The sequence below is a fragment of the Solanum lycopersicum genome, chromosome 5 (genome assembly GCF_036512215.1).
Source record: "Solanum lycopersicum chromosome 5, SLM_r2.1".
Classification (NCBI taxonomy): Eukaryota; Viridiplantae; Streptophyta; class Magnoliopsida; order Solanales; family Solanaceae; genus Solanum; species Solanum lycopersicum.
This window is the reverse complement of record NC_090804.1, coordinates 3,202,968-3,214,037: the sequence shown is the minus strand read 5'-3', so window position 1 is coordinate 3,214,037 and position 11,070 is coordinate 3,202,968. Positions and strand designations below refer to the sequence as shown.

General features: G+C 34.7%; 1 protein-coding gene across 1 annotated transcript; it reads right to left on the bottom strand.

Moving 5' to 3' along the window:
• Nucleotides 1-745: 745 nt before the first annotated feature.
• On the bottom strand, nt 746-9,822 carry LOC101266027 (nuclear poly(A) polymerase 1). The gene is made up of 13 exons (XM_004238833.5): nt 9,662-9,822; nt 8,961-9,546; nt 7,855-7,932; nt 7,669-7,776; nt 6,493-6,555; nt 6,244-6,402; nt 5,016-5,129; nt 4,875-4,937; nt 4,424-4,753; nt 2,977-3,141; nt 2,113-2,877; nt 1,300-1,370; nt 746-1,215 (listed from the first exon to the last, which is right to left on the bottom strand). Exons 2-13 carry the CDS (start codon nt 9,048-9,050, stop codon nt 1,173-1,175), a joined length of 2,049 nt encoding a protein of 682 aa, XP_004238881.1. The 5' UTR covers nt 9,051-9,546; nt 9,662-9,822; the 3' UTR covers nt 746-1,172.
• Nucleotides 9,823-11,070: the final 1,248 nt, after the last annotated feature.

Here is an 11,070-nt window from a genome sequence, read left to right as displayed (position 1 = left end):
CAAAAAAAGAAGTAAGTAAACCAAAATTACTTAATTCTATTCCTTCCAAGAGTTCAATAATTCTCTCACTCCCAAAATATTTGTCAGGTATTGAAGAGCCAAATTACATGTATTTTGACCAATATGATTGAGATGTACTTTTAATCGTATTGATCATATGAAAAAAATTGCAAACTTATAATAATTTTTGGTTGGCATAATCAAAATGAGATCTAAAAATGAAACGTATCTAGACTTTATCCTTATCTTGTGAGAGGTAGAGCTTATTTTCGATAAACCATCAACTCAGTTGGTTGGCATAGTCAAAATGAGATCTAAAAATGAAACGTATCTAGACCTTACCCTTTACCTTGTGAGAGGTAGAGAGCTTATTTTCGATAAACCATCGACTCAAAAGAATCGATATACAAACTCGACATCAATCTAAATCAATTAAAACAAACAAAGCAACATACTTACATCCATATTTTAAAAAAAACATAGAAGAGAAGGTTGTCTGTGACAAGATTAGTGGCATCAATAGGCTGCAAGATGCACACAATGAGCCTATCTAATACTTCCAACATCAATCATACCTGTGAAGTCCCACTAAATGGAGTCGGAGAGGGTGGAGTGTACACAAACTTTACCACTACTACCTTATAGAGGTAGAGAGACTGTTTCCGAAACCCTATAAAATACTTCCAAATCCCACATATTAATCATGCAAATGATCATTTTTTACTTAAATTTTTCGAAAAATGAATTACACAAACCATAACATTCAAGTACATATTATTTAGATAAGATATTATCCATGTAATTTACAATAAGCACCCAAAAGGCACTTGAGGATGAGTCTCTTGTCCAAATGAAAGATAGGTATTGAGTATTAAACAACTGATATAATTTACAAGAAATCCAATTTCAGTCAAAATTGGATTCAGTTCTTTCTTTTTTTTCTTCTTTTTTTGCTTTAAAAACATTCATGGCTTAGCTTAAGAAATTGCAAGATGTACTTGCACCTCCAGCCAAAATTGGATTCCAGCTCTCTTTTTTCTTTATTCCATTTTTTTTGTCCTGCATCTTTTACATAGCTCCAATGCTCTTCATGTAAAGGAGTATTTGATGTCTTTCGAGCTCCAGCAATCTGGTTCTTTCGAGCTCCAGCAATCTGGTCACTGCACATTTCTTCATGTGCTCTCAGTTGTTTTCCGCAAAGAAGTAAAATTGAACCTGCAAAGAAGTGCATAGATCACGAATCTAAATGCGCCTCTAGAAACGTTCACTCATTCCATTTGGTAGAAGTAGGTACAATACCTAATGAGCGGCTTCTGAGGAACCTCAAATGCAGCAGATGCAATGCTGGAGGATGGTGCTGGCTCAATTGGCTTTAAGGGGCAAGGGGAAAGAGGCAAAAAGATTAGAAGTTCGAATACAACATTTACTCATTTGAAGTAGCAGGCAAACTTATTATAGCATACAATCGAGTCACAGAGAAATAGAGTGGTCTAACAAGAGCTCTTTATTAAAGCTCCTGAAGTATTCTTCAGTGCGAAGACTAATTGAAAAAGGGAAACAAAAGAGGTGGAGGAGAAAATGAGCTAAAAGACTTGTACAGGAAAGCAACTTTGAACATATCAAGCTTCTAAATATAACCAAATTTATGTCTTTGAATCCCAAAAAGACTAACAGTACTGATAATTTAGTCTGAGACACTTATTGATTTCAACAAACTACAGCAACAAAATGCTGCCAATTTGTACAATCAATTCCAAGAAGACAAACAGAACTAATAATTTATGGCCAAGACGAATAAAATACTTTTTCCTAATATGACAGCTTGAGTAAGAGTGCAATAGAGGGACAAAAGTCGCATCAAAGACATCAAAGAAAAGTACAATCAACTGCTTATCAAAATTCTAAAAGGTTCACTATGTTGGTCTCTATAAGAGACATTATCCATACAAAAAATAGTCTAGGTATGATGCAGCAAAAAAGTTGGAAAGTGAGAATATTTGTATAATGCAACTGTGTATGGAGAGACTGAGGGTGCACAAAATCAGGATCTCAAAAGACAAGTAGTCGATATGTTTGGGATTAAAATTGCAGTAAAAGAAATTAGAAAACAACCTCAAGTTCTTCCAAGCCCTCGCTTTGCAGGACATTATTGCTAGAACCACCAATTCTGTCCTTTTCCTCTGATGTTGCTGCCCCAACAAATTGCTCTGGTGTAGGGGGCTCTGTCTGCAGCCCATTAGCCCCATCAAAATGCTTAGCTCCATTTGTCAACTCCAGGTCATACCCAAGATCTTCAACACCATGGGGTTCACTTTGCTGGCCCACAGTCAGTTTGGCAGATTGCATGACTGTTAACTCCGTTACAGCTGCACCAGATGCAGCCACAGGCAATGTACTCGAGGTATCACCAGTATCGGCTTCAAAGTGTTTCAACTCCCTAATTTCACCTGGTGAGCTGGCATCACTGCCTTTTGGGCTAAGACCTGCAACAACTTCGTCATGTTTTCTCTTTCTGCTAGAAGCAGCATCTGGAGAAGTTGTTTTAGCAGAACCAAGCGATCTTGAGCCTGAACGGCTTTCACTTTTTGCAGGCTGAGCAGGACGTACTCCTCCCGGGAAGACAAAGTCGGGAAGATCCTTTCGTCTTACATGACACACATTAATCCACATGCTAGATTTCCAAAAAGAATATGCATATACATCTCGCTTAAAATCCTCAACTGTCGACCTTATATCAAATTGTTCGCCTTGTTGATAACTTGCACCTTCTTTTTTGCGCAATCCCATAAAATAAGAATGGTGAAATGGCTTAGATTTATCTGAGAATTCCCCCGGATGTGGATGGCACTGAAGTACACCGACTGTATCTCTCTCAATCTATATGAATAGGAGCAAGAAAGCTTGAACAATCAGTTCCTTTGGCGAAGCAATAGCGGTGAAGCCATCAAAATGTGAAGCAGAAGAAAGAAACATCACCTTTAGAGTAAGCAGGCGTATCCTAGATTCAACCCATCCTTTCCATTGCCTCATGTCATCGTCACTTTCTGTAGCTATGTCTATTCGCAAGTAGTTTTTATAGGCTTCAAAGAAAGGGAAAGGCTCAAATAGACTTCCCCAGCTAGCTTTGTTAGCTTCTATTGCCTGTATACACACAAAACTAAGTGAGTGAATGAAAACCTCAAAATTGATTAAATAGGAATAATGATTGGAAGATAACAGCAATAGGATAAGAATAGAAGTCAACTGTGGAGCATCGATGCCACAAAAACCAAATGAACAGTCTAAAAAGACGTTAGGAGATCAAGTATTAAAACCATGAGCACCAAATTCATTCTTTAAAAAGAATGGTAACAATAACCATGAACACCAATATACATGCTTGAGCCTCCTAAGCAAACATTTAAGCCTTAATTATGGAAAAAGCCAACATCAATTGAGCAAAGACTGAATGAAATTCAGTAAAGAGCAGAGATGAAGTAATCTTTATGACAGCAGAACTTCTAACCTTCATATGACACGAATTCTTATTTCACTTATATGTATAGGAAGGGCTGTTCAAAATTTTCTAGGGGGTTAAGCACGTCCGTTCCTAGTTTGCAGCATGCACTAAACACTACAGTTGAAGGCTTTCAATTCAACTGTGGTATGAATCAAGACTGAAATATTAAGACTAAACAACTGTAGACTGTCTCAATAGCAGAGCTTAGTTCTCCCAAGGTTTATTAGAATCAGGCATACTCACCAAGTTAAATTCTGCTGCTACTATCTCTGGTTTTATGGTTAAGACTTACGATTTAGCATTCCATAGGCATCACACATTTGGGATATTATGCCTACTTTGAATTTTTTATTTTTTGGTTCTTTTTTGAAACTGGTCATTTTATTCTGTAATATTGAAAAAAATAGGTATTTTGTATATTAAATAAAAATAGAGAGAGAGTGGAGGACATATATAGCTCTAATTTGTGCCACTCTTGTTGCCCGGGATGTAAGAGATGTAAGGTAAATATAGTCATTAAGGAAAACTCTGAATCTTATGGAGCTACTTAATTGCATGCAACTTCAGTTAGACGCTACCAAACTACAACAATTATGACATGCATTACGCAACGAAAACATGGAACACTGAAACTAAAGTAAGCAGCATGTGATTTATCATGTTATAAAGACAGTTTGAGCAAAATGCCTCTACTAAACCAACGATGGTACTCCCACAGGACGCCACACCTCAATTCAAAAAAGCATGATTCAGAAACATTCTTAAATCATAGTTTTGTTCTTAATGTGTATTAGATAAATAATATAAGCTAAATGGGTTTAATTAATAGAACCAATAAGAAGATAAAACCTGCAGATCAAAATGATTGTATTCAGTAGAATAGAAATAGCAGTAATCCCCAAATAACTGAGCACACATAAATACCTCACAAATTTCATTCCCTCTAAGGAATTCTTCCATCATGACACGCAAGGTACTCGTTGAAACATTGTAACTCGAATTCATGCAGGGGTATGCTGGAGTTATTATCGGCATTAGATGCTGCCTATCTTTGAAATTCCTCCGAGGATCCCAATAGGCCAGCCCTAGAGATCCTTCATTTATTGGACACAGTAAAACTGGGTTTGGCCAGCGCCACAAACTGTAGACTCTGAAAAAACGAGAAACCAACATGCTAGGAGCTGCATTAGGATAAAGCTGGCAAATCCTAGCAACAAGCAGTGCCCAATTTATACCGCCTAGAAATCCTGTAACCTGGTCAAAATAGAAGTGACACAAGTTTAAGAGAGGTGAACAATCTTTCACTAAGATGGCAGGTTCTGCACTTTTAAAGGACGAATAAAAGATTATACAAGCGGCCATGTCTGATTCTTACGTTTGAGTAAACTCCACGCCTTTTTGCCCACAATCTCATGCATCTCAGTGCGGTGCGGAAACTCTACAGGAACCAAAGGGGAGGGGGGATTAAGCATAAAGTTTCAAATCATATATATTTACACAATTGTAAGGCAAAAACCTGAATATTCGGTACTAAATGCAAAACTTGATCTGTTACTCTGCATCCATTAAGACTACGAACAGTCTGATCATCCACATTCTGTAGTATAGACTCCTGAGAAACATCCAAGTCCTGCGACAGAAAATAGAATTAAAATGTAATACAGTGCACCTCAAGAAGTTCAAACATTATAATATTTATGCAACAGCATACCAAAATTAAATGAATAATATGACAATAACACTAGTAAGAATTATGATCTTACAAATACAAGGAAAACAGTATAGCCATCAGCAAACGACAGGACAGAAGATAACTGAAAAATACTGATCACGTATAACATTGATGACTATAAAGATAAGTAGGAATGAGCAAGTATATATTTCAGATTTATAAAAAGTAAACAAGAAACTAATAGACCTCTTATTTGAGGGGATACAAAACTTTTTCGATACTTTGAAGAGTCGAATTCCAGAAGTCCTCGTGCAATTGCAGAAAAAACATACTAATTTGCATTTTACAACCAAGATCCAGGAGAAGATGCACAAATTAGATAGCATAGTAACAAGATTTCACTCCCCCGCCCCCTTTTAGATGTTCAATTAGTATTAAGAACCTAAAGCAGCATATATCCTCATAAGATAACAAGTGCAGTTTTCAATACCTATCCATTGTTATTTAATAAGCATCAAGTGAATTCTTAAAGATACAGCATAACTATAGTAGTTTTCCCTTGACCAGCTACTACTTGCATCCAAACCGAAAATAAAGGGAGCTAATAAAATCTATCGAGCCATCCACATGTCATTTGCAAGTAACATTCTACACCAAAAAGGCGAATAACCCCCAGTTTCTAAGTAGGAGACAAATTCCCTTCAAAACATCCTCTCTCCAAAAAAATCCACAAACTGCATCAAGGCTGTAATTCTATTTTTCTGTTTCCACTTTTGTCACTGCCCATACCACAGCAATAAGCATAGTTAAGGATATGCCACACGACTACTTCATCCCAACTAAGTTGTAAAACATATCGCGCATTTATTTAATCAGGAAAATGAAAAAGTAAACACACCAAAGTGAGGTGCTGAACCCACCATGAAAGGTTCACCAATTCAACCAATTATGAAGACAATATGTAGAAGTGTATAACAAAGTCAAATGCTCATCAGAAGACAGATTTTCTAGCTACCAAGGATGGTGCATCTCAAAGCAAGAGTATAATGAATCACAAACAAGAGAATCATACCTCAGGAATAACCCAGAGTGCTACATTCGCATACAGAAGGTCTATAGAAACGCCATTGAGCTTGAATTTCATAACAGGAACGCGCGCATCAGGAACAGGATGAAGTTCTTGTATTTCAGGCATCTCTTCAAGCATTCTATGAAGTTCACCAAAGAAGTCCTGCAATGTAAAGAGGAATATTACATGCATCAACCTTCAGCACAGAATCCTAAAATTGAAGGATGTAAACTGAAAAGGTTATCATCCTACCTCACGCATCGCATGTCTAGGTCCTACACATAGTGTGTCTATATCAGCACCAGGACCATGTACCTGTTAAAAAAGATCAAAAAGAAGTTAACTTGATAAAGTAAAAGGGTAAAAAAGTACCCGACAAGCAAGATAAGCCAACTAATGTAATATACTAAATAGACAAGCAAGATAAGCCAAGCAATATAGATGTAAAAAATACTCCGTTTGTCTTTATTGACTTAAGTCACCTTCTGTGTAAAGTCATATTATCACAATACTTGAATGTAATATGTTTACTATCTGAAGTTTGTCCTTCCAATTTTCAGTCCCGCCTCAAAAAAGGGTGACAACTACAGAAAGTATCACTCCATAATTCTTCCCCATAACTTCCCAAATTTGAAAACCTAAGCATCACAATGATGAGAAAAAAGACCGAGGAACCCAAAGGGTGAGGCCTAGTGGTTAATTGAACAGACTGAGAACCATAAGGCGTTATGTTCAAATCCCAGCGGAGGCAAAAACACTAGGGTGATTTCTCCTCATTTTTCCACAATGTTGGTAGTCAGAGTTACATGATTCCTGATACCTGATACCTGCTAGTAGGAGATAGCAAATACCACATGAAATTGGTCGAGTTGCGTGCAAGTTGGCCCAAAACACTATGGTTATAAAAAAGAATGATGAAAAAGGACCAAGTTGCAAAACCAACTCATAAATAACACAACATACTTGACAGGACAACAACAATATACCCAGTGTAGTCCCACTTTGTGGGATTCGGGAAAGGTAGAATGTACACAGACTTTACCCCTACCTCGGGGGAAGAGAGGTTGTATCCAATTGATGGGAGAAGTAAAACACCTAATTGTTCTTGCTTACTGAAGTTGTCACAAGATCGCTATAAATTAAAAAATCTGCAAGGGCTTGACGACAAGTTTTAGACCATATGCCCACTCCTCAATCAGGTACTAAATAAGATTTAACAAATTTATTATATATACAACTGCCTTTAACCTAAGGAAAGCTTGTACTCACTAAATATCTAATCAAGCAAATAACCCCCAACCCACCCAAAAAGTTCTTCAATTTAAGTTGTTACAGTGTTGAGCCATAGACAAACAAACAGAAGTGTCAGTCTATATGCTACAAGTTGAATCTAACAAAGTGAATAAACAAGACAAAAGAGAGACATACACCAAGCCGATATGAGCCAAATGTGAAGATTTTTGCATTTGCCTCATGCACCAGATCATCATTGAAGCCTTTAGCACGACAGACATTTTTCACCCACGTCTTCACAATCTGTTCCACTCCAAAATTAGAAATTAATGACTTTGTTAAAGAAGACTAGGAATTGTTAATTTCAAAAATATGAAAAACCTGGTCTAATCTTCCTAGCACTTCTTCCCTTTTAATGGCCTCTTCATGACTTTCATATAAGCCTGCATCTGCAAGAAACTGAAAAAGTGCAGTCCTCAGCAGATATTTTTAAGAAATACAAACTCTCTCTCTCTCTCTCTCACACACACACAAATATGTGGACGCATGTGTGTGTGTGTGTATATATATATATATATAAACTGGTATCTCGGAAATCATATTTAGGTTCAAACATTGTTCTCTCTTGAATCAGACATCATTTCCTTGGGAACTAGTTTCTGTTAGTTTAATCATTCAATGGAAAAACAAAACATAGTTGAGAAGGAAAACATAGCTTGATTTTAAATCACAGCTTAGATTGATTTTTAAAGCACCCTCTCAATGTGAATGTTTGATTAACTTCAAAATTGAATATCCTACCTTATTAATCAAGCAAATACAAAACATTTCTACTAAAAACTAGTTTAGGCACGGTATAGGCTTGTAGTTGACAAGCCTTCTGAAGGGTATTTATGTGAAGTATTACAAGTACTCAGGTAAGACCTTAGCTTAATTTGCTCAGCTTAACAGCAACTTTGATGACAATGAACCTGCAGTGCACAAGGTAAACCCCGCTCTAGTGTGATAGCCCGCAAACCACACAGGAGAGTTGAACCACACTAGGCAAGCCATGTGCGACGAGCTCGACCAAAAAGGCATGCTGGGTTTCAAACCAGAGACCCCCCATCTGGGAGATCCCTGATTCAACCAACTCAGCCAGATTTGCAGGTTACTTAAAAACAGTATTTATAATTACTCATACTCACAGATATACGGGTTTGGCCTTTCTGGAGTTGAACAGCAAATCTCTTTGAAGATCCATATGTTCTAACTACTATACTGAAGTATTTAACAAGTATACAATGGAACTTTTTAACTTACAAATCAGCTCAACACAAAGTGACCAACGCACAACCTCACAGTTTATAACCTTTGAATTATGCAAAATCAACTCTACCATAAATTCAAATTCAGATTCTTTATACATAATCTGAAAATCCATCACATACACAGCAGAAAAAAATATTTTTTTCTAATCAAAAGTATAAGGTAAATCAAGAACAAACCTTTTCCAGTTCCCGGTTTCTAACAACATCCAATTCAGAGGGTCCACCAGTTGAAATTGGCTCAGATATTCCATATCCAGTGTTACTCATCCTCTCCAGAAAACACAAATAACTATTTCTCTTTTTTTTCTTTTATACTCAATTGAAAAAAAACACAGCAAAACTCTTAAAGCTCTTATCTTTTTTGCATATAATAACAAAATAAACCTTGAATCACAAATTGTTTTCTCTTTTTTTCATAAATCCACTTACAACAGTTGATTGAATGTAACTGGAGAAACAAAAAAAGGCAAAATCAAAACTGAAAAAGGAAAAAAGAAAATTTATGAGTATTATACTTCAGACAAATTCTCATTAAATTGAGAGAAGCTACAATCAAACGAAATACAATAAAACAACACCAAAAACTACAAACCCTAATTTTCTCGATTTTTTTTCTTTTTTTCTCTAATACAACTTCACACCACCAACAAAGCTACCGTAGCTGCTCAAATTTTGCAAAATAAAGCCTTAGAAACTGTAATATTCTCTCAATTGGCGCCGATTTTTGCTCGATTAAAGCTTCGTTCTTCGCAGGATCGAAACCCTAGGATTTAACCCAAAAAAAATCAGAAAAAATTAAACCGATTGAACTTGAGATTGTATATGCAAACATACATATATACAAAAAAAATAAAAGAGAAATCAAAGATGAAGCTTACCGGAGAGAGACGAGGCGGAGCCAACTGGTCGACGAATGAGGAACACAGAGGAACAGGGCACTGAAAAGCAATAAATAATGGAGAAATATTTTTAATTAATTTATTTTTTGTGTAAAAATATAAAATACTTAATAAATAGACGGAGTAGATTAGAACGTTACAAGTTTGAGTCGTGAAAAATATATAATACTTAATAAACGACGAAGTGGAATAGAGCGTTACGAGTTTGAGTCGTGAAAAGCATGTTACAAGAACACGTGTTCAGACTAATTACAATTAGAATATTGTGGTACAAACTTTTTGATTTCGAGTTACAAAAATAATATCATAAAACTGTTTATAATAAACGTTTATAATGCTTATTATTTGACTATTTCTTAAATAAAAAGTCTTAAATTCAAATATTGGTTATAAAAAAACTTTAGTAAAGAGCGTTGTCCCCCACGAAAGTTACACCATGCGATATGAATCTAAACTAATCGAACACAAATATGTATACCATATACATAACAAAAAATCAAAAAGGCCTATAAGTAAATGAGATTTAAACTTGAGACGAGATTAAAATTAGAATACTTTGTTTAAATAATTATTCTATTCTCGTTGCTTGAACTTGTGACCTATAGGCTATAGCATATAGATATGTGCAAATACATTTCATTTATATCGTCACAATATTTATGAGATAAAATTTTAATTACGAAAATATACATTATCAAATATAATTTCTCTTTTTACAAGAATTTAAAATTTTGTCAGAAATAAAATAAAACCTACTTTATATGGCTTAATTTTGCTAGTTACAAACAAAAATACCCAAAAAGCGTATAGTTATAAAGGAAATTGTATAATAAGTAATAACTATGAAAATTAAGAACAAGATAAAAAAAATATATTTTATGGGAATATAATGAATTTTATTTTAAAAGTGTCACACAAAATTAAAAAGAAAATTAACAAGTGAGACTTTCTTGGAAAGCAAAATAATTTAGAATAAAAAAAATTTGACAAAAAGAGAGAAAAACAAAAAACCTATTTGAATAGACATAATTTCTCTTCAAGAATACTGTGGTTTCCTTTTTATATCAACAATAATAAAATAATATAATATAAACACAATTTAGAAACTATATAAAATGTACATTATATAGTTTAGTTTTGGACTTTTGGTAGCTTTTATATATATATATATATATATATATATATATATATATGAAAATAATAATTAATTTAGGTTTACATACCTATCAATTACAAAAAAAAAAGATTTGTTCTTGTGCTACAAACTTTATCAAATTCTTGTACGATCACAATTTTATTAGTAAATAGTGTACAATGATTTGCATAAATATAAGTTAGAATAAAAAAAATATAATAATAAATTATCACAATAAATTAAATTAAAAAAA